This window comes from Hesperophylax consimilis, chromosome 7, assembly GCF_061612785.1.
Source record: "Hesperophylax consimilis isolate HC1 chromosome 7, BYU_Hcon_1.0, whole genome shotgun sequence".
NCBI classification, from domain to species: domain Eukaryota; kingdom Metazoa; phylum Arthropoda; class Insecta; order Trichoptera; family Limnephilidae; genus Hesperophylax; species Hesperophylax consimilis.
Window position 1 is genome coordinate 41,934,457 of NC_142842.1, and position 25,884 is coordinate 41,960,340.

Here is a 25,884-nt window from a genome sequence, read left to right on the forward strand (position 1 = left end):
ACGCTAATCAATAACCTTTAAAAAATACATATTTTTTTAATAAAGCGGACAAAGTTTACGGATAGTTCCGGTGAACACTCAGGCCATGGGTACATTGAGCTCACTCCCACCTCATCACATTCCTTTAACAGTAAACTGGTGCCTTTATTGAAGTTCACTAGGGACGTCATTAGAAATTCGCTTCTCTCCTGGTTCCACAATGTGTCTTCTCGGGTAACTGAGCCTTATTCCTATCTGGGCGGGATATTTGCAACAAATGTGAATAATTGGATACTATTCATCCTCTTACATGTGGTCAACGAATGCCCGCTCCATTCATTCCCCGGCGGGATTGATGAGGTCTACATGGCGACGCCTGAGGCCCTAGACTGGCCCGCAGACCTAGATATCCCCCTCTGACCCCCTCACCATACGAAAGAAGAATATTCATCCTCTTCACATTTCTTGCATCTATTTGTGTTTTCCACTCCGAACAGCTGCATGTGTCTCATGAGGTGGCGGTGTCACATTAGTAATCCTACCAGTACCCTCAGTGAAATTTATTGCTGCATTTTTTGTTTGACGTAAAATTTGATTCTGACTTCTCCAGGACAGACGACCAATGTAGCGATTAGAAAAGCGTTTGCTTCAATTATTGTAATTAGTGTGTAAGTTAATCGGTGGCAGGCCATTCCTTCTGAACAACAGAAGAAATTACCTTATCACTGAGTGTTAAATGAACAGTAATGAGTGCTGACTGAGCACAGTTGGGCATTGGTTAGCACCGAGCCGCTAACCGTGAAATCACTTCGATAACGAAACCAAATACCTACACCGTGCACCACTTTCCATTGAAGTTTGCAGCGGAATGGTAATTATAAATATAATTGTAAACAGATATAACATTGGTAAGAACTAAACAACTTGCTCCTTATTCTAAATTTCTCCGCTGCAGGTAAACAGTCCGTGCAAGTCTGTGCAGAACTGAATGCAAAGAAAAATGCATTCACTTGCGCATATGCAAAATCCATTGCAATATAGGTTAGAATTGAGTAAAAGAAAAATCCTATAACCAAATTAAAATTATTTTAGCAGTCAGTGATTTTATTAATGTTAACTCTTGACAGGCAATCTTTAGAGCACAGGCGTCAGGTAGGTATGCTGTCCTTGTTCTATCGGTATTACAATGGAAGATGCTCTGAGGAACTAGCGTCATTGATCCCTTCGGCACTGGTGCGTAGTCGGGATACACGCCAAACGCGCGCCCAACATTTGTACACGGTTGACTGCAACATGGGACTCTTCAAGACCCATGTTCACTCCTTCCTCTCCACAAAAAGACCCTCCACACAGCATCCCCAAAGATGACATAGGCCCTGAGGGAAATTATTTTCTTCAGGGCCTCCTGTGTGGAGTTAATATAAAAAAAGGCCAAGATGCCAAACAAAACATCTTTAACCAAGTGGGTCTTCCGACGACCCCATACATTTTTCTGCGTTATTGGCTTTTAAACTTTAGAAATCCCAATTATTCAGTCAATCATTAATGGTAACTTATGTATTTGCGCAGAAATATGTAAAATACTAAAATTATTTGTCAAGTATTTAAGCTAATATACGTAATATAGTAATTTTGGGTACTACCTACTCCCGTACTTGGCTGCGGGATTGATAATGTACCTACCACCCTTTGTACTCGTGTTCAATTATGCACTATAGTGCTATATAGACTATTTATGTAAAGGAAAAAGGTTAGACTGCTACAAACAAATCAAACAATGATCACTTTGATAAGCAATACGCTACTACGTGCATAAACTGTGATTTTTACAATCTTTGTATGTGTATTATGAATGTGAACAATTGTACAGTATATTATGTAATTTTATGATAGTCAACAATAGGTCACTTTTTGCATTTCAAACACGTCAGCAGTAGATCAAATCGTTCAGCCGTGTAACTTATTGCAGATACGCGAATACACATATAGCCGGTTAAAGTCTAAACATGTTTTCAAGAAAAAAACTAATTTAACTAACCAAGTATATGGTTTCGTTGCAGATGTAGGCAAACTGGATGGAACGTCACACTATTTCGTCTTGACACACTCTTTGCAACTTTCATCCACACTAATGACCATTATAGATTGCATTACATTACATTACTCTACATTCCAATGTTGTCCTGAGACGTCTATGACTTATTGTTCCATCTACTTTAGCGTAACATATTATGCTAGTATACTCTCCGTTCATCCATTCATTCTAAAGTTCATAATGAGTCCCTTATCTAATCACTATCGTGTACAAGACGTCGCACGACTTTTCTCTACTTTCTATAAATATAAATAAATGAATTACATTTGTAAACCTTCCGGAAAAAAAATCAAAATCCGTTGCGTAGTTTAGAAGAACAGACAGACGCGGATAGCGACTTTACATTATACTATTTAAAAATAATTTGTAATTATATTCATTTTGAATTCAAAGGTAATAATGATAATCACTAAGACATTTTTATATTTAGTGATTGGAGCGTTAAATATGTCAACAACATTCTTTTAATCACTACTCAAATTCTGTATACGGTTTTAGATGGAATATGGTAGATATTGCCTCGGTGTTGGTTTACGAGGTGTATGGAGAAAAAAATCAAGTATTATAGTTCAGGGCTGTCAATCATTGAATTTATGATTTTATGTAAACAGTTAAGTCATTAACTATTATATTATGCTTGTCTCAACATTAAATTAACCTTTTACAAATGCTGGGTACATTTTTGCCGAATCTACCGATGTTGTAATTGTCTCGAAGTGATCGCTTTCGATATTTATTTAAAATATTTTCCAGTAAAACAGATACCCACAAACATATTCACTTATAGTCTTTGATGAAAATCTGATCATTGGGATAGGAAGCATGTCTACGCCAATGTCGTCTTTGGGGATGCTGTCAACTCAACAGTAAAGTTGAACTGAGTTGAAACCCATGGTATAAAATTACCTACGAACAGCTTACCAAATAAAGACCTAGCCTCTATGAAGATTCTCGATGAATTTTCTCGTTATAATATAACTTTTATAAAATAGCCACTGGCAATCTATAAAGTCCAGACAGTGAAACATCGATAACAAGTTTCATTCAATCGGCATTAAGCATACCTTATACTACTTAAGAGCCCACTCTCTCTACGTGTCGACGATTAAGTGTCAGATTCGTGATTTTAATTACAGCTTTAATTGATCGTCAGCCATTGTTACGGAGTATTGTTTTATTTTCACCATCTATTAGATTTCACTGTGTTTTTTTATCTTCAACTAATCACGTGATTTGATAAGATCAATATTCTTCACAGCGCATGCCAAGAATTTGAAACAATGAATTCAAAGACAATAATAATGTATTCAGCAAAATCAAATCAGTTGTTTATATTTATCAAAATATTACAAAATCAGAACTACAATTATATGTTTTTATACATCAAAACCGAATATTATCTGTGATTATGTTGTCAAGGAGAGAGAAATAAAATATTCTCAGCATATTATTGTTTAAAATGAACAAAGCCATTGTCATTGTCCACAAGGGTAGAAAGAAAAGATGGAATATGACGTACAGTTATATATAACTATATACGCGTATGACACAAGTCTTTATTCGGATATGTCTTGATGGATTCACTTTCAAAGATCTTTAATTTGTTACTTATACAAATCTGATGTACCGACTCTTGATACAAACAGATAGAAACCAACTCTAAACACACGGATGACTGGTCTGATCGTTTCACGGCTTCTTCCTTTTCTTTCTTCTTCTCTTTTCATCTTTCGATAGATTTTAATGACTTACAAACATAAGATTTGTGTTTTAAACCACTTCAAATCTTTATTTTAAAATACACGAACAGTTTGCAAGGATTACAAATCTAAGATTATATTCAAGGCAAATGGTATGGCATAGAAAGTCAACACTATTCTTCTTGCGTCCGTTGTGTTATTTACAATAATACAGATAAAGATACAAGTTTACTAGCACCATCTCTACGGCTTTTACAATGGTTAACACCTACTCTGAGTGTTTATCAAACGTAACAATTTCACAAAGAGAAAACACAGCTTTGTTGTGATAGTCAAACCATAAAAATCCAATAACTTTAGCACATAAAGTAGCTGAACTATCAAACTTTCTCTTGTAAAATTAAAGACTTCAGAAAAGTGAGTGCTAATCGACGACATCCATCGCAAATAAAGTAGTGACTTCCACGACTCCTAGACCCCGAGTTCGTGAGTTCAAGCACAGGTATATAAAAAATAAAAAATTGTGAAGAACGCTTCATCGTGAATGCACATCTATCGTGTGTAACAGGTTTTTTTTTGACAACAGAAGGTACTCGTTCAACGGGGAATACTTTATTTAGTCAGGACTGCCAGGAAGCTAAATTATAATCTTAGACAAGAGGTCATGCGTGGTCATGCGAGGTTTACCCTGCTAAATGGATGCGAAACCTGGCTCCTAAAAATAAGCAATTAACAGACTCCCATCATTCTGAGAAAAATAATTGAATTGAAATGAGATTCCCAAATATAAAATGTTAGTTTTTTTTTTCAAATGGTGAGCTAAAGACAAATACTAGCATAAGACTATCTACTTCAGACATTTATTTATTCTAGGGCTGTTACTAATTAGATTCACACACCGGCTCAACGGTGATGTGGTAAAGCCGGCCTTTGGCGTGTTATAAGACCGTTTTAACCAAACAAACGCCATGGTAATAAGTGAAGTTTTTCACTGTTCTGACCTACGCGCCGCGTAACATTTAAATCGCGTTTATAAGGTTGATAGTTAACGTAACCTAACAATAAACTAACCGTTCGAATTTCAAACAAACAAGTTTATTATTTTTTTTATTTTAAATAAGAATGATGAGGTTAAAAATTAAACAAGATTAAATAACAAAAACGTATCTTTATTGAAGCAAGAACTATATCAAAAAAGGCACTTCTTTTCCAAAGATTTGCACTTTTTAACAATACATACAGAAGTATACTTGGGAAAAATTTACTTTTTCTTTGACATCGTACAGAGAAAAAAACATAAATCAGCGATTACAAGCGAATAACTTTTTGGCGCAATTTGGACAAAACCACCAAAAGCATTGGACTAACCATTCGACCAAATGACGAATAGTCAGTATATATCTCAAAAAGAAAAAATATTATCGACAAAATAATTCAAGCCATGCGCACGAGTCTAGCGGCCACTTAGTCGACACGTGACGGCCGTATTTTAGGTAGAAGCATTAGAAAAAAAACAGGGAAATTCGAAATTGATGCTCATCATTTTGACTAACGTTAGCTTTCTAGGATTAAAGAGGGTTCCCATGTTGGGGGAGACCTCTACAAGAAGAGCACTGGGATATCTAGCACGGTATAGATCGATAAAGGTTTTATCGATAATGTCGGTAATGTCATCATTCTGAGCATACCGAGCGACTGCTGATTGCCAAAGAACAGCTAACAATTCGCAATGATTAACAATTTATTTGACGTGAACTGTTGTTTTTACGTTAGCAATCGCAGTCGTGCTCGGGAAACATGACAAGTTATCGAAATTATCGATAAATACTTTATCGACCGACCGTGCTAGATACCCAGGAAGACAAAATTTTGTATTTATACTCATTTCGGCGATGGTGGCGCCATTTTTTCACTACTCTAGCCTCTCACGATTTATATGTCTTTCTATAACGGTTATTAGTTAAGCTAGTTAGTTAACCGGTCGACGGTTTTTGTAAAACAAACCATTTGTTTTATTTAATCTAATTGTGTCAAAAAGCTATGCAACAGTATTTCACGAACATGTAACATCTACGTTACCTGGAAAATGATTCACCTGAAAAGATTGATTCGATAAGAAGTAGGAAGTGTAAATATAAACGTTTTGTTTCTCTCCGCACTCAACAATACCAAACTAGCAACAACAAAGGCTAGAAACTGACATTAGAATGTACGCACAACCATCTTCTTCCGGGTGAAAACATCTTTCATTTATTACAATCTCCACGTCTTCTGCTGGAGAACTCTTATGAGAAATGAAGTTAGCACAGTTTATCAATCGATACAACTACGTATTAACGTACCTAGTGTGCAGGTAACTGGAAAGGTGACTCTGTGCAGATGTAGATATTATGAAGCAATCATGGATCTTTACTTGCACATCTTTATGGCGATTTAAAGCGAACGCGTTTGTCTTCAAGACTTGAATTATGTAGGCACTTACTATAATTGCAACAGTGAAAATGAATACATTTTTCTATATTCTTCATTAACCATTATAAGACGGATAAAATTTAGTTAATATATTAAAGTCAATTGTTGAATAATATATTTGGAATAATATACACAAACCCCAAGGTAGTAATAATTTCACTGGACTGCAAATGTAGCCAGTCGCACATTTATTTATTTATAAAATGGCACACGAGAAGGTTTAAAAGAAAAACAAATGTTTAAAGGAAAATCATTTAGAAATATTAGAGATTAGAAAAAGTGTAAGCATTAAATAAAATTTATTTAATAATCAAAAAATGGAAACAATCCTTTTTGGGGCTTTCACACTGAACCATTTTTCGTCTTCCAGCGATTATGTAATTCCCTAATTAAGTCGATCCAAGGGATCCTGCTATACCTCCATGCCATCCATCAAAACCGTGGTTTCAACAACTTCCCCATTTTTCCTAACAAGATATTTCCTTACTGATTCAAATGAGAATTGGACATTGTTCCGTTCCCTCTCACTTTTATAAAATTTACGTGCTTGACTCCCCAGGTTGTACATTCTGTAGTCTGGAAGTGGTAACTCTAGATCACATATTTTTTGGGAGTCCCTCTCTGAACAAATATCCTCTCTTCTATCAGGCCTTATCTAAAATTGCATCTCCTCCATTTAATATCTCATCTCTTCTAAGTCTGAACTCAACTCCAATCTTCCATATGATTTTGAAATTCGCCCATTTAAACAAAATTAATATATAATTCATCTTCCCTCTCTCCATAATTTGAAATAATGGCTGAAAACACCCTTATAAGGTGAAATCTACAAATATTTGAAAAAAACTTCCCCCACTCTTACCCCTTCCACTCTTTCATATATAATACTTCTGCCGATTGGGGTTTGCTCCCCCTCCCCGCCATCTAACTCCTCTCCCAATATTAATCTATATTTAACTTTAGTATACGAATCGCCTCACCGATCTTGGTTCTCAAACATGTAGATTTTGTATTTGTGTGAACAAATTAATTTGACGATAATTCATTTGTTTATTTTTCGTGTGTTCCTTATTTAACTACACTAAAAATACGACTCGGGGAAGATTACCATTCACAGATACTAATAACTAAACAATGGTCAAGGTTAGACTCGTGTTTTATTTATTTCTTTGAGATTAATATCAGCCATTAAGATCTTCTCAGAAGTGGTCAACATACGATTGCCATCTCCAAGCGTCGTATCATCATATATAATGATCATGTTAATGACTTAAAGTCATGGATCGCCAATCTTGGTTAGGATGAAATTTTATCAGAATGTTTTTTGATCAACTGGTGCACTTTTCACGCCTTTGCTAAATTACAAAAACTGACACTTATTGAGTTATAACAGTATTAACGGAAGGGCATCAGACTACGAATGACCTAACGTTAATGAATATTTTTTACGATCTACCAATATTCAGTATTGTCGTCAAAAAACCAAATGTTTTCAAAATTAATTTTTAAGTTAAGTGAACAATTCTCACCCAACTATTGTCACTGCACCTCAAAAAAGTTTGCTATAACCAAATCAAATATGCTATAACGTAAACACCGATCTAACACGTACCCGTGACCTGGGTATTAGGTAGGAGAGAATTTTTTTTTATGTTTTTAGAATTTCAAAACCCATAAATGTTTAATCATTGACACTATACTATATAAAAAAAAAATCTACATTTTATTGACCTGTGAAAACATCTTCAGGTGGTGTGGTTAATCTTACATTTATAAAAATTTAATTTATCGTGTTAATGGCCTGTGTATGTCTCATCACAAAGCGGAATTCAAATAACTTTTATAACTATGATTATTTATGGTGTCATGTGTTGGACTATTGTTTCTCGCTTTGAAAAACTCAAATCACTCCCGCGCATCGACTTATTGATGCTTCACTTATTTACAAAAAATGCATAAACACAACAAAAGATTTGTCTTATCCTGTATTCAGTAAGCCAAAACAGTTTAAATATAAACAAAATGTAGATAGCCATAACCAAGCAGCAAGTCCCCTGGAGTAACTAATTGATCCTAAAAGTATTCGCCAGCTAATTTGTTCACATTATTACATCAATGACTGGTGCAACTTTTCGTAATTGTGGATTGTGGTCCCCTGCATCCAACAATTGAGGTAGGAAATAACCTTGGTACAATTTTTTTTATATTTTACAGACCAATATTGATTGTCTACACTCTACTGTTCATTTACTCTACGTACAAGGCTGATTCGGTCTCGTTGTCAGAGCAAGGAAATCACATTTAAGACAAGACAATAACTCTAAAATAAAGCCAGAATGTAAAACGACTTAAGTGAAGCAACCGTGCACAAAAATTTGCAATGCGCAGCCCAGGTTTATTGGACAGAGCTGCGGTTGAATTTAACACATCAAATCGCTAGAATAAAGTGATAATCCTAACGACATAAGTGATGCAGTTGTGTAAAAACAATATTCGGCCCACGGCCCGGCGTAATGAACGGACGTACAGTTGACTTTACCCTGGCAGGCCTACAAAATCGATCTTTCCGTATGGCTTATTTTAATTATTTCTGATGAACGTATTACTAAAAGCTAATTTTAGAAATGAAAAACATTTTTTTAAATTTTCAAACCGTTTTACTTAAAATATTGTAAAGGGGTCCTGTTTTTGATAATCTTAAATATAAATTTCATACATACGTAGGAATCCCTCTAGAAACATTTTACATTTTACTAATGCTTTCATCAGAATTAATTAAAATGTGATCGTCGAGCAAACCCCCTTATTAAAGTGTTATGTCGCCTTAATGCGGGTGACTGCTAAAAAAATAATACTTTGTGCATAGATAAAGAAAATTATCAAAAATTGTCGATACCTATTGAGTCCGCTAACGATGGGTTAATTTTTTATCTTTAAAATTGCAAAACAGTATTATTCGACATTTCAGACGTCGTAAACATTATAAAATTGAAAAATGGATTTTTACCTACAGTATTAATCTATTTTTTTTTATTGTTAATAATTATTCCTGTCGTTGTCTGTGCGGTCACCTTATGATTGTGGCTGATAAGCCAACACTGGTACTTTGAAATAATTATTTAGTCAATAATTATATTGTTGCCAACATTAAACGATTAAACGAACTGCGTACTTTACAAAATTAAATCGATTAAACGTACTGCCCGACTGAAATTATAGTTTGAATAACTTTAGTGTTTATTTTTAAAATAATTTCTATTTTTATATTTTGATTATGAAATCTAGGTTAACAAATGTTTTATTTTATTATTTTACTAAAATTGTATAGGTGAACATTTCGACAAAGGAATTCCCGTGTGAGATGAGCGGCTTATGATTTTATCCTAATAAAACATTTTTTGAATAAATAAATTTAATGAATTTATGCCACAGTTCTTACAATAGTTGGTAGTGTGATGGTCAGCACGGTTGCCCTCCAAGCAGATGATCGGGGTTCGATTCTCGGCCGTGACAATATTTTTTAATATATTTTTATATCCCGTTATTTTAAACGGGTTTGCGCTAGTAGCTATGTAATTTCTGATATCATATAGACTTATTGAATACTTTCCGCTATCATAAAAAAACATGTGAACATATTAAAAAATCGTTACAACCTCCAAAATTAACATCATATAAAAATCGAAGAAGAAAAAATTTTGCAATACTAAAGTTGAAAGAAAAATATATAGACAAGGTCGGACCTACAGCTAAATAACAACACTCAGGGGTAACCTCTAAAGACAATCAATTGCTGAAGACAATCAATTGTTGAAGACAATCAATTGCTGAAGACAATCAATTGCTCAAGACAATCAATTGTTGAAGACAATCGATTGCTCAAAGCGTATTATTTATTATGTTCAAATTACGACTTTACTTAATATTGACATTTGAGAAACAAAATTAATTCCTCGAATTTCGAAGTAATCAAGATATTATCAGAAAAGTGATAAATTGTTTGCCGGAAGTCTTGATCTTTGCATTCAAATGAAACTAATTTAAGTCTAATTATCGCTGCATTTAAGCATCTTCCTATCGTCGTGAATGCCTTTGCAGATAACCTTCAAACGAAGATTCGACGTCAGATAGACGCCAAATTAATAATGCTTGAGAAATACACGTAGTACGTGTCGGTTTTACCACATGATCTCCCAGTGAGGGGGACTAGGAAAATATTCTATTTTTTACATATATTTTTAAAATGTCAAAATTATAACATAGTTATTAATTAAAATACATACATTGATAACTTAATCTTGGTGCTGTGGAAACGTTTCGTTTCTTCTGGTTCTAATTGATAAATAAAACCGTCTCTACCGACAATGGATGCCGTCATCTTTTGTTCGTGTTAATTTTATTACCTATGTAATGTTAACTTTTCTCAAAATACAATAATAACATGCTTAAATACAATACAATAATATCATGCCAGTTATGCGTAATATCACCAATGCATGGATAATTGTATGCAAGAATTAAAAGAGCTGGGATTGGGCGCAAAATTGAGTTATCTGAATTATTAATATTAATTAATGATGTTGCCTGTTTTACGCTGATTTTTCGGTGCTGATATCTAACAGTATGGAAAATCTAGTGTCTCGTGTCTGATGAATGAAGTTTGTATGGAAACAAATTTGAGAAGGCGGTACCGCCGCCCTAGGAACCATTAATTGGATAACCAACAACTCTGCAATAGGACGCTACGTTTAGTGACTTAGTAGGGGTGCCCGAGTTTATGGGTGAGGATTATCTACGTCTTAGTGACGGATGCGTCTGTCCACCTACTGTGGGTTTGGAAAGACTGGTTGAGCGAGATTTTTATTTCTCCATCCGTCCTGTCACTCCTGGACACACTGACCCCCACATTTCTTCCCACCCCCCACACCTTTTTCCTTCAAAGATATTCCTCTCATTCCATTCCTTAAAAAAATACTCCACATTATCCTCAAAGATGACATAGGCACTCAGGAAAATTATTTTGATCAGGCGTGTGTGGAATTTAAAAAAATTAAATCAATTTTATTAATCATAAGTACCTATTCGGAAGTAATATAAACAGAACAGTGGCTTCACCGCCGATTAATAATTCCTTCGGAAGGATAAACAGCTGCCACACGTGATAATAATTACATAGCAGAACACTAAATTAACTCTTAATGTTCAATAAATTGAATAAAAATATTGTTATTTTATAAAAATCTTCAAATTATCTTATAAATCATTAATTATGGAAACAAAACTCGCTCCCTACTTTCCTGATATTTTTTAATAAAAAAATAATATTTTTCACGTTTTTCATTATTCGTTACTCATTAACTGACATTTCGGTAATCAGTGAATAATCGTGATTCGCGATTTGAAAGGGATCTTTGCTAAAGCGTCACGCAATATGAATCGATACATTCAATAGTGTTGGATATTGTAAACACGAAACCATTCACTTCACAGTTAAAAGCTTGCTTCGTAGCCGCATAGCTACGTAAATACTTATTAGTTGTACAATATGTGGGTAGGTACTTTTAATATTTGTATTGTGTGAAGTCGATGTGTGTGCGGGCATTAGGAAAACATAATGTTCACACGACCAGACACAGCGGTACCTACCCAGTGCCTGGTTGAGATGACGTTCTCTGTTGTTTCTTTGGCTACGTTCAGAAAATTATTATTATTTTTCTTATAAGTAATACACAAGAGATTGGTGACTGGTGGTGCCAGGCTCGGTGCTTAACGCGCTGGTAAACGAACAAGATAAATATTTCCGCATTATTGCCTATTGCCAAACAATTGCCCGTCAATAGTCGATCCGGGCAAGGTATTGGCCGTAAATATTGCCATGTACCGTCAGATTGCTTCATAACAAAAAAAATATCTCCTGCAAAAACTAGTTTAAACATGGAAGAAATATCGTGAAATTATTTATTAACCCGTGAAAAATCACGGGATAGTCTGAATTCTCGACAAATCAGTTCCAATTTTTAAAATGGCAAGTAAAATCATTTTCTGTTAAAATTATTACGTTACAGGTAAGTACTTTTACTCGATTTATTGCTTCATTACGATCAATTCCAATTTTGAAAATGACATTTAAATTCAAAGCAAAACTGAGTTCTAGTATTCATTGAACCTATTATATATACAACCTACATTGAATTACAGACCGACGCATAACCGAAATTGGGATTTTGGATAACAATCGCGTCGAAATCATGACAGTTTTATTAGAGTTATGTAACAGAGCGTGTACGAAATAGATTTTGTCGTGTAATTTGGTGGCCGAGACAACCCACCGGCAAGTCACGGCAAATACGTCGATAACAATAGGCAAAACATGACAATCTCAAACATCAATCAAATCTGACAAACATGACATTCAAATCAATCTGAAAATACGGACATCTTGACGGCAATACCTTGCCGGCAATAAATTGCCGTAAAAACTTGCTAGTTCAGCGAAGCCTTTATTTTAAAAAGCCCCTTATTCGGGTTATCGGAGATAAATGAAAGTTGTCAAGACAACACATTCAATTTGCTTTTTATACTTACGTGCCTATGTAACACAAACACCATACGAGTATATACGGCTGCGTATGAACAGGAGAAAAAATGCGCGAGCCGAACCATGAATTATGGGAAAGGAACGAAGCAACCGCAAGCAGCATTTCGCGCTGATTATTTCTGTTTATAACCAGCAATATATATAGGTGTTCCAGATAAAGTTTACAAATTAATTATATCTTCTTAGCTTTTAAGCAAAACTCAGTTAGTATAAAGTAGCAAAAAACTGTCAAAATGTTGGTGTACGCCAGCGTCTGATAATTGCGCACGTTTTTTGTGTTGAATATCTAGTCTAGATAAACGAAACAATTTTCAGCTGGCAAAATCATTTCCATTGTAAGTTATAAAACTTTTGAATAACCATTAAAAAACTTTAAAAATAATTTCCGAAATATAAGAAGATGACGGTGCTTTTTTGATTTTCAATAAGGTTTGGGAGTATAAAATTAACCAGTGCAGACCGGTGAAAAATCACGGGATTGTCTTAAAGTTTGACAAATCGGTTTGAATGTGTTTAAAATATTATTGTATCGGTATATAGTTAACTACTTACGTAGGTAGGTATCGCTTGTTTGAACTCTTCACACAATCAATTCTAATTCTGAAAATGACACTTAAATTTAAAGCGAATTTCAGTTCATTGAATCAGATTTCACGCAGGACTAACGCACAGTACAAACCACCAGCGCTCTTGAGGTAATTTCTCACGAAAACGACGCTATATTAATTAGCCAAATATCATTATTATTAAGCAACTGAAATTAGTATGTTTGATGCTATTATTTAACATATTGCCTACACGAGAATTCAATTTTATGCGACGAATTATTTATTTTAACAAATATTATTTCAATCGATTAAATCCTAACTCCCTCACTAATAAACATGATTTAAAATTAAGACCATTGATTAACGACAATTTATTTATCAGTTGCGTAAAATTTAAAACACGTTTATTAGTAAGGCATTGATTAATATTTTATTTCGAAAGGCTTCATAAGTACTAAAATGGCAAAGTAATTACTATCATGAAGTCTAATAATACCTTAGAGAGAAGATAAATCATTAGTGAAGATCTAATGACTAGGTGGTATTATTACATCCCAATGCTTATTCTATCAAATTAATGGAACGTATCATTATAGAGAAAGAGAATCGTTTAACATTTAGGATTAAGTTTAGTACGAATAACGCTAACCTTATATATATGTATAATATATATCTGATAGGATTATTATCTGAATGACTGTACAGTATTGATTGTTATAGACGGCAGTGGCGCCCTCTGTTATTTTCAAAAAGAGTTGAACCCGCGGTAACAGGTTTTTATATTATTTCGTGATGGAAGTCTGCGTGGATAATCGCCGTGTCTGAATGGGGATAGTTAAGTCTGCCATTCGTGCAGAAAATGATCGTGCTTCTTCAGAGAGGAATTATTGCACATCTCATTGCGTCATATCCTCGAGAACAAACAACCAAACAGAATACTATCTTTATGCAAACACTATTACTGAATTTTGTCCTTTCTTGCTCAAGTTGAGATATACAAAATAACTGGCAGTGAACAGATCTGAAAAGCCAGGTATTCAGGTACATCCCAGCCTTCCCCATCCCCATCTCCTTCTCTTACACTCCCTACAATCTTACAGCATAACTAGCCTGACCATACATTCCATTTAAATGGTACTCTGTCCCATTGTCCCCGAGGAGAGTTTCGAGCCGTTAAAATATCCCGTTTTCAGAAATACGACGTCAAACTAAGAGCAAAGTATTTTTAAAAGTCGCATATATATTTATATATATGTGAGAACTTATCCGCGCTTCATTTACATTGGGTAAATATGACGAAATATATTAATGTATTAATGGGTATACTAATTCTTTTCTTTCTTATTTAAAAATAAAGACAAACATTCCTGGGTTACGAATAACCTGACTATATTTGAAAATCTCCTAATTTGACCAATGTTGCTTGTGTCCTGATGGTGGACTTAGCCAGACCAGGAAATAAACTCACAAAACCTGGGTGGGACCCAAAAACACTTATCCACTGAATGGTTATTATTCTAAAAATAAAGAAGTATTCGACAAATATTCCCTAATTTCATATTAGGGAATATCAATAGAGTTATTCCAATATTTCAGAAACAATGCTCTCGATCATGAATTTTCATATATTGATTTAGTATATAAAAGCTTTGTTAATTACTAAGGTGAGCAGGTAAATAAAAACGTCCTGTCATAGGATTATGAAATAAATGCGCAACCTCTTTATGAGTTCATTGAGGAAACAGGTTACACCTGTAGCATTCCTCTCAATGGAACGTAACCCTGTTCCCTTAACCCTTTGTTTTACAAAAGGGTTTCAACGAATATTTTCTCCCTTTGGGTTAGCTGATATCCAAGGCAGACGATTAACCAAACGTCTCTTGTATCAGGTCTGCCAGAGGTTGTTGAAATTAGATAAACACTTTCTAAAGCAAAACAAGACCTTTTATTGGTCAACCCAGCACTGATATCTCTTCCAGTAATAGACCTAATTTACATCATTTTTTCATCACACAAAAAAATATTAAAACATATGTGCAAGGAAACGCCACGAATAAAATGTACGAAGATACATTTATTTTTTACCCCTAAAAATTGTGAATAAAATGAAGTTAACTTAGATATTTGTGATAATGCATGTAATGAAGGAACCATCAGAAGGACACGTCATATTTCAAAACGGGACGTGAGTTATATATCAATGAGTAAGATGGAAAAATTTTATTTAAAAAAAAGGCTCGCCTAAGTCAACCTTCTTGAACTCTATTTATTAGCAACTCTAGAGTGATACCGGTGCTAAATGAATCTACAAACTGACAAATTAATGAAGTTGCAATGTTATTTAACTACCTAGCACTCAAATCGTCATAATCAACTGATAATTGCGAATTCCACTGAAATATGTTATGACTTAAAAATAAAATCACCTAGATCGACAAACACTTACTCTGAACTATGATATGTACGTATAATTATATTATGTAGAATCAGTAAATCGTTCTGGAAAAGTTTTAATAACTAAAATATCAAAATGCTCTCTGATTGGTCGGTGAATTCTGACGTCACTAAAACCCACACCACTGGCTACGATATTGTGATAACACTGATAACTGATTTAGACAAGTAAACCCCATCTTAAATGGTTTTAAAATGTTAACAATAACCCAAATAAGTTTATATTACTTCAACAATTTAAAATTCCCATTGTGGCGTAATTTGTGTGTTAATTTAAACAAAATACCTAACTTTGTTCACACCAAAAATTATTATAAGCAATAATAAGTCGCCTGAAATATCCATACGAATTTAAAATATCTCCCGATTAAAAATAAATGCCGCCGACGGGAATTGAAACCGCACATTCTGATGTTCTGTCAGGTGCTCTGGACCACTGAGCTACGTCGGCTTTTTCCCAACCCGCCAAATAATTCAATTAGTGAATATTATGTTTTTTTCACCCGTAAACAACCAACTTTGGATTATTGCTTATAATAATTTGTTATCCTTTGTGCTATGCATAAAAAACCTTGTCTTATAAACATTAGTTTATCATTAAAAAATAATTGTACACACCACTATTTGTTTCAAAACCAATTAAAGAACCTAATGGTTTTGAGACATGCCGATTTTTTTAAAATTATTTATTTTTATTTTACCCATTTGTTTATAAATATCTAATTTATTATTAACCAGCTGACGCGTACCTGGCGTTGCTCAACTTATCTCTACTATCTATAAAAATAATATGTATGTTTTATATATAAAAACCTTCCGGAAGAAATCTCTAAATGATAATGAAAACCCTACCAAAAGATTTTCTTAGTTTAGAAGAAGTAAACGCACAAACAAATAAACGTGTATAGCGAATTTGTTGTATACTATTTAATAATAAATATAAAGATTACGTAAACAAATTTTAGTATTTTTACTATTTATTGCCTTTTATTTTTATTAACATAACTCCCTACAATCCAGTGTGAATCTAACAATTGGTGCAGACTAATTACTAATTACTACGCATTATAATTTTATATTCCTTTGTACAGTAAACTATTTTGTGTATTGGCTTTGTATTTTTTTGGTAGCCTAACTTCGTTGCACGTTCTTTTATCATGTTTATGAATGCCCTTGTTGTATATGATTTTATTTGAAAAGTTTTTTGGTAATAGGTTGTTTATTAATATATATAAAGAACACAATTTTAAACTTTTATTTTAAGTATAAATATAATCGTGTTCAAATACAGCATCTATTTCACTGTTAACAAATTTAGTTCGTTTAACATTTTAGTTACTTTCGAAAATTGATTATATAGTGGTGTATACATAGTTGTTCATTTTGTTTAAGGCAATATTAAATTTTATTTAATTTAACACATCTTTAGTGTGCTTTGTTTCAAATAATTCAGTTTTACAAATATTTTTATCACTTAATATTATAAAACTACTTATTATTTTAATTTTTCTAGCGGATACGTTTTAGAATCGGGGACACTTTGGCCGCACAAGTGAACCACTACCGCGTTCGCTAATGACACTTTCTAGGCCAAATACGCTGTGTTTTGTAGCAGTTAGTCTCTACTCTGTTTTATGTATTAAGGAAGTCTTTTGTCCCCTGGAATACACTTAAGGTAACAAGTAAACTAACAAACACTTACTTATAATGAAGGTACGTTGTTTTTCTAAAACAACAAACTTACTTTAAAACGCTCTAGTGGAATAAAGGAATTTTCTGCGAGTAATTTCACGGCCAACGAGCTAGGGATCTTTGAAAAATCAATTTAACTATCAAACATAAAATACCAACAACATATTTTCCTTAAAGTGTTGAAACGGCTATTCATAATTAATTATTACACCAATATGGAGGTAGTATTTGGTAAGTGAATACAGTACCACTCAACTGATGAAAGAAAATACTTTTTTTATCTATTTTAATTAAATAAGTTTTTTAAGGTTATGCCCATCAATGTAATCTTAATGATTGAAGAAGAAGATGTTACCAATAAATTTAAATGAAATATAAACACAACAAGACTCAGAAAATAAAAAGGTAACGGTCGCAGCTGGGAATCGAACCCAAGAACTCTATCCTACCGGAACAAAGTCTCAATCAATCTTCAACTAATTTTTAGATTCTATCGTTTTTAAGAATTGCAAAGTCCTAGCGAATTTATTTGTAACATAGATAGTGTCTCGGATACAATATACTTTATTTGTAGGTCTTCAACATACATACTTAAACACACACTTCACAACATATCTGCCCTGATTATGAACACTGTTACGCTGTCCAAAACGTTTTCTAAAGAAGGAAGAAGCTTAACAAGGCATAATATCCCCAAAAAAAATACAGAAATAACAACACAATAGTATCTATCTACTTGTGATTTGTACAAGGTTAGCACTGGGGTAACGATTCTCCAATCTAGGCCACGTCGAAAGTACATACATTGGACGACTTCTTATTTTCTAGTTTCGACGAAGGTACATACTTACATACGCCAAACGTCAAAAGTCATTCCACTCGAACAACGAGTGGGTCGAACCACTCGAATAGAGGCCCTGGTCACTATTGAGCAATCTAGCTAACCCTAAACAAGACAGTTGCTAAGTAATTGTGGTGAAAAAAAATATTATAATTCTTCGTATAAAAACAAAATGTTACAATTCAAAATAATCCTACTGATGTACCAAACACTAAATTACTTGTTTTCCTGATGCACTCCTATATACCAAAATGCAAAGTTAATTAACATATCCATCGAAAGAACCTTGAATTAATTTATAATCACTGACATCATCGGGCGGCGTTTATAATTATTTTCTAGCGACATGAACATAGCATTATATAAATAGGATGAAAAGCTATTAGCCACTACAGTATACTAAAACCTCTAATTTGCTTCAAATGGAGTTTCCTCTGAGTAAATTAGTAGCCTGTAATGATTTCAAACCACCGACTGCCACCACATCATTATCATAACAGACTCAAAGTCCATAGTAATGTTTGTATTCGTTGATATTGCGGAATATTGCAGAGTTCCCATGACGTCAAACGTATGTCTTAGTACTAAAATTATGATCCTAATGTTAATTAAATTTAAGAAGTATAAATTAGATTTTTTGCAATAAACATCAATTATATTTCATTTCTTAGGTATTTATTACACATAATTAAAATATGCAGAAAATGGGGTATTTTCAACTGTGCATGCTAAAAATGCTAAATGGACCGCTAAAAATGTATGGAATATTTAATGTTTATTTTTCTGATTATGAATATCGTGCTAAAAGTATATAATTTTAATATTTTCCTTCATAATTATTGATTTGAAAAACGATCTAAAACCGCACATTCCGAAACGGTTCCAATTGGCCACAACGTCATCATGACATAGAAAACGCCATTGTCGGGAAAGACGGCTGTCCCACACATCGCCCGGCATTACGTCAACGCTGCCGAATTCAGGAATAACAACGAATATTTCGTTTTAAATCGTTATGGAAAATGTTATATTAAAAATACCTTCACTATCGTTATTTTGTAAATTTTTTTCTAGAACCAGAAAAACGAAAATACCTTAGGTTAAGGCGATGCACTACGACGTTTAATATTTTAAATTGAGCCGCTATCAATAACAAGCCTTACGTAGATGGCGATAAGGTTTAAATTCCCGCTTAACACCATCCGCCTGTTTTGATTTATGCAAGAAAAAAACATGGCCCTTTATTTTATTTTGTGGGTGTTCATTCATAAATTTTTTTTACGATCATTTTATAAATAACTTAATTTGCCACATTATACAATAAAATCATAACCGAAAACGGGTTCGTAAGTAGGAAATTTTGAATTTTAAAGCAGTTTTCATAGGCCTTATACATTATTTTTTTCTGGGCTTATAAAAAGACTTATCTAAAAAAATACTCGATTATTTCAAAGGCCAAGATGTATTCTACTCGCAGTATTTAATTAAAGCATCTGAAACATTTCTAGGGGACCAAATTTTCAAACCAAAAACACATGATTTTGCATTACTACGCATGGCATCGCCTTAAAAAAACTATTTGTGTAATAGAAAAATTGCAGACGATGAGCAACAGAACATTTTTACGATCTTCACGGTCACGGAAAAGTATCATATTTGCGCAAAAAAATTGCTGCGTACACAAATTAAAATGACAAAGCCACCTTCGCAGTTATTGTCCTTTGTTTGCAGACTTTATTATTTATTCATTTTCCGTCTATTCCGTAAATTATTATATCCGCGTATAACATTATTATTACTATTTCATAACTAATGACTTTACTTACAGTTCAAGTAATCATTTAATCTAAATATACATCCCTGAACAATAAACATTACCACTAATAACCTACCGTCATATAAATACTAGTTAACTTGAAAATAAATCACAAAACCTATTGTATTAGCATTCCCAATGAATGCCATGTTTATTTTCCAATCGGAAAAATAATAACAAAAATTTACGTAAACATTTCGCGGCGCAGAATGTTTTTGTTATTTTTGTGGTCACATAATTATCATAAAAAATAATTAAATAGATGCGACTAGTTGTTAAACTTGAAAACTGGTTTGACTTGTGGAAAAGGCCTTCCAAATTGAAATATTGATAACCTAAACAGTGCGACTTAGCTAATAGTGGAAAAAAAACCTTCTGAATTTCAAAAGAAGGTTTATTACAATTTATTGGTTAAGAATAAGTTAACATATCGCGCAAGACCTTGGACATAAGATTCTCTTTAAAACTTGTTTGGTGTGACATAGCATACGCCAGATTTTAGAAATGTTACTAAAACTTAGATGCCATTCCTTGGACTAAAAGGATGAAATAAGTACCTTATAAAGACTGAAAATATTGATAAGCTCTTACTTTACGAGCATATCGGTAACCTCGTTTGGATTCAGCGATACTGAATTCCAAAATCACAATTTCACAACTTAAGCCCTCCTCCATATGCATTTTGGTAACACGCCAGTCCCACAGAAGTCTCAGAAAACTGACGCATGTTTTACATTATCCTCTAACTAACGCGTGTTGCATAAATGTAAAAAACTGTACAAACATTCAATCACGAGAGAAACGTTTTGGCAGATATGGGGAGAGTAACGCGGAACTTTGTGATAAACATTAAAATGTTTTAGCCAAACATATTTTACGTAAGCACTTACTTCATTGCACTCAATCCGAATATGTTCCAGCCATAGATATCTCCTTTGTGGTTTATGTTGTATGTATGTAGCAAAGATGGAGAGGGGACAATGGAGCTATCAGTTTTTTCCTCAAAACAATTGATCAAACTTAGTTGGACTGACCTGATCCTCAGCTTGCATCCTCGCCTCGTACGCCAGTTCCTTTTCCAGCATAGCGTCCAGCTGCTCGAGCTGTTGGCAACCCGCCCTGGCTTGGACGTAGCTCGCGGCCAGTAGGAAGCCGCCCAGCACCATGCTGGACAGGATCACCGTAAAGGCCACTATCCTGGCCACCTGCACAGCCGTGGAGCGGGGCTGACGGTAAGCCTGCAACAATAACAACATGATATAATTCTTTGCATATGTAGTGTACAGGATTGTAACTCAGTGGTGTAACACAGGGCTCTGTAATAGCACCGCTACTATTACGATCTTTATAATAAACAATTATTTTTCAATGATTTTTTCGATTATTTATTTGCATGATAAATACATTTCACTTTGTAGTGTTAATTATAATGCTTTCTGCGAGAAAATATAAAAATTAAACATATTTTAACTAGGGTTATCTCGCTGCATGATTTTACCTGAACCGAAAAGTAACATTATTTTTTAATGATAAACTAATGTAAATAAGACAGGGTTTTTATGCATATCACAAAGAATAACAAATTATTACTCGCCTGAAATTTCCCTACAAAAAATATTACTATAATTTAGGTAGGGAAAATATATATAAATATATTTTCAATTTGTATGGATTTTTCACGCGAGATATTTCATGCTTTTAAGAAAAGTAACATGTGTTCAAAATATGCACTTCAAAAGGAAAATTAAACTTTTATATTATATGAGCAAGAACGAATTATTTGACGAATTTCAATGTAAATCTTAACTCCATATCCATTTAGTATCCAAGCTACTTTTTATGAATTTGCATAAATGGACAGTCGTACTAAACTTTTGTATTCATAATATTTATTGCATTTATTTACAATTATTTTTATTTTATATTGTCATGATCTTTGAGAGTCGGTAAAAACCCTATTTAGTAGTATTTAGTGGCCAATTTCTCATCCTGTTTAAATAATATAATATGTGAATTTTGTTTTTTTTTACTCCAACGTAACGAGTATCTTTTCAGAGATCCGTATTAACTTATGATCGCTGATTACCTTTTAGAATACTAAGAAACCTGTTTTTTGCTTTGCATTAATACCTAGTTATTAAATTAGACATCATCAGATAAAAAAAGGATAATAAGAAGTTTTCCATCACAACACAACACTCGTGTTTCTATTCTCATTATAAATCATCTTGTTTTGACAAAAGAATCGCATTATTAGCCCGACTTAAACCTCCGCAGAACATCGCACTTAATTTGGAAACCGAAACATTTATCTCAAACCAATTGTTCCATTGTCACGAGCCGTGAGAAAAAAGATGCATTGAAAAATAAAATAATTACACTTTTCGTGAGATTCTTCTGTTGTTTTTACCCGCTTATACTCGCGTTTTTAGATTTTGAAAATGCATTTAATCTCCGGGTAATAAGGTCAAGTTAATTTGTATCCATAGAAATAGATTTACATTGTGGCCAAGGTTGGAAGAACCACTCGGTAGACGGAAGGATCGGACGCAGCTAATGAATTTGAAAAATATATAATTGCTTCCAATTTATGAACAAATATAGATTTTTATTTTTTCATACTGACAATTCGTGGTGAAATTCCATTACAATAGTTTGTTATTATTATTATTATTACACGCCCTAATGGGCTTTTACACACTACAAAGTTTAATAGTAGAGTATCACAGTTATTTTAGATTCTACAAAATTAAAACAATAAAGGAAACATAATACAACGAAAGAAGAAAAAATATTAAATGTTACAACAAACGCATATAATAAAATAAGATACATTAGTAAAAATGATAAGAAGTCTCACATAAATAGATATTCAAAATAAAAATAAAAATAAAAATAAAAATAAAAAAATAAATATTAAAAAAAATATATATATTGTTTAAAACTTGTATCCACGTTTTTTTTTACCGTTACTGGTTTCAGCTTACCAAAGTAGTCTGAAGATAGCCGCAATCGACTGAAACCGGTAACGCTCAAAAATACAAAAAGAGGACAAAAGTTTTAAATTGTTTTAGTAAAATCGAATCGTTTAGACAAGAATAAACTTCAAAATTTCTACTTTAGTGTAACACTTAAATATATTATAACTGTCGAGTGGGTTCGAGAGAGACCAAATAGCGTCACTCGATAGGACAAGGGTTAAACTGGCAAACGAATTCGAAAACTAAAGTTATATTCGATAATAAAACAGCGAGAAAATGTAGAAAACCCTTAGTACCAGCGAAAGCATTATCAAAATCCCATTAAATTAAAAGAAAAATAAACTGATCTTTTTTTCTCTGCACACCCCTCACTTCGTTTTTTTCTAAGAATGGTATTTCTACCATTTTTGAAAAATTTATTATTAATAATTAATAAAAAATTATTATTAAAAAATATATATTATTACTAATATTTTTTTCATTCAAACATGGTAAGTAAACTAATGTTAACATTTTGATCAATAAATCAAATAATAATTGAATTATTAAAGAATAAAATAATACTAACAAATCTCTTCGAAACATGAAACAGAACAAGACAAACAAAATAAAATAAAAGATAACTTTCCCAACTGGGAATCGACACCAGCATCTTTCTCTTACCGGGACAAGGACTTTATTCACTCGATCATTGTTACATAATTATTTTATGTAATTTTTGTCGATCTCATATTTCTAATTCACAATTAACAATATAAGGTTGCAACTAATTTTTCCCATATTTTGGAAGTATTTGTTTGTAACTTATGTGTCTCGGATAAATATATCCGATTTTTAGTTATATTGTACCTACTGGCTTTTTCTAAAAGTCTAAAGAGTTTAAAAATTTTATTGGAATAACTCTCCTTTTTTAAGGTTATACCCATCAGTGTAATATATCGTTGAGACTATCATCTTTTATTTTATTTTCTATGTCTTGTTCTGTTTCGTATTTTGTTTAGATTTGTTAGTATTATCTTATTCTTTAATGATATATTATATTTCGGTTTAATCTTCACAAGTTAAATAAAAGTTGTTCCCAAAGATATTAGAAGAACGAGATATGCTATGTTGGCCGCCGGACCGTAGGCGGAGTACTACCTAATTAGGGTACTTTGAATGCTATCGGGACGTGTACGCACAGAAATCTGTTCTATGTATTAGTGCCAACTGAAACGATACGTCCTTAGCGTAAGCGAAGGTGTGCAGTAGTATTGGTGAACAAAACCGGCGACACTGGGCAAAACAATTCCACACAGTATGAACTGCTCATAGCGCATCTCGTTCTTCTAATATCTTTGGTTGGTCCATTAAAAAATTATAATTTAATTAATATCAACGTTTCAGATCATTACAAAGTCTGTGCATATTATTTTCAAACTCACAAGAAATTAATTGGTATATAAAGATAATCGTCTTCGCTCTGAATGTATTCGATGGCTCAATCACAACCACTTTTGTATCGGTATTGTTTGATATATTATGTCAATACATAATTTTTACACAAACATTGTCTTGTTCCCAAAGCATTACATACTCAAGAAGTGATCGTGCACCGAGGTTTTAAATAAGATATTGCCTTACAACTCGCGTTTATGTAAAACAGACACAAAGCCGAATTGCATATTGATTATTCTTTTTTGACAACTCTATTTTTTTTTTAAACCTACACCTTGACCTAGAGCTTTTTTGCATGACTGACAAATTATTACGTACGTTAAAAATTAGATGGATTACCTACTCGATTTTGCACATTCCATGGATATTATCAGTTAAGTACCTATCTAGGGTTAGGACTCCAAACCAGAGACGGCAGCGAAACCCAATAGTAGCGCGCTAATTAAATATACTGTAGCCCTTCTTAAGGCCACAAGTTAGATTCCTAAATTGCATCGAAAATATCTGACTTCCCACATTATATGCAGAAAGACTTTTCGTACTGAATGTGCAAATCTACCTCAATCAGAAAACAACCTGAAGTTTCATGGTGAACCCGTGGCGCACTTCCCCAGTGAAGAACATTAATGAATTGTGAATTCCCATTTTAAATCTCCCTCAGAAAGTTTGCACAAAGTTAACCGCATCCGGTGCAATCTCAGTTACTGTGCGTGCATGATGTACGAAAGACTCATTGTGTAAATTGGGATACCTAGGTTCAAACCACAAACACTTTGTATTACACCAGTTTCCTGAGGACGCTTATGTGCTGCACAACGTGATACCGGGTGTTATTGAACATCTGAAACTCTCTGAATCCTAATGAATCCTAATCTCAACAAATACCTACCTACCTGCCCACGGTAGCTCTGGTTTAACAAAGCCAAATATATTCAAATTAAACACAGTTTTCCAGATTTCGCTTGACAAAAGCCACATCTGTATAATTTGAAACGTTGACGTTCAGAAGCCGATATGAAAACAAACCTTGAAAAACAGTGGGGGCCTTTAACAAGCACGAAATCTGAATACATTATATCTTTAGGTCTGAATGTTTTCTCCAAAAATCGAATTTAAATTAGTTATATAAAAGACATTGAGTTCAGATTTCTTTCGCATATATCGACAGGTTCATCAAGAAAACTCGTATACGTTTTGTTGATGAACCTGTCGATTTATATAAATAGTTTGCATATATCGACAGGTTCATCAAGAAAACTATAGTAATTATA

At 33.3% G+C, this 25,884-nt stretch overlaps 1 protein-coding gene across 1 annotated transcript in view; it reads right to left on the reverse strand.

The window, feature by feature from the left end:
* LOC149422800 (uncharacterized) overlaps nt 1-25,884 on the reverse strand; it is a 145,921-nt gene that overhangs the window by 105,866 nt on the left and 14,171 nt on the right. The window contains exon 2 of the mRNA XM_089633513.1: nt 21,230-21,433. Coding sequence (XP_089489639.1) covers nt 21,230-21,433 — 204 coding nt within the window. The remainder of the gene's footprint in view (nt 1-21,229; nt 21,434-25,884) is intronic.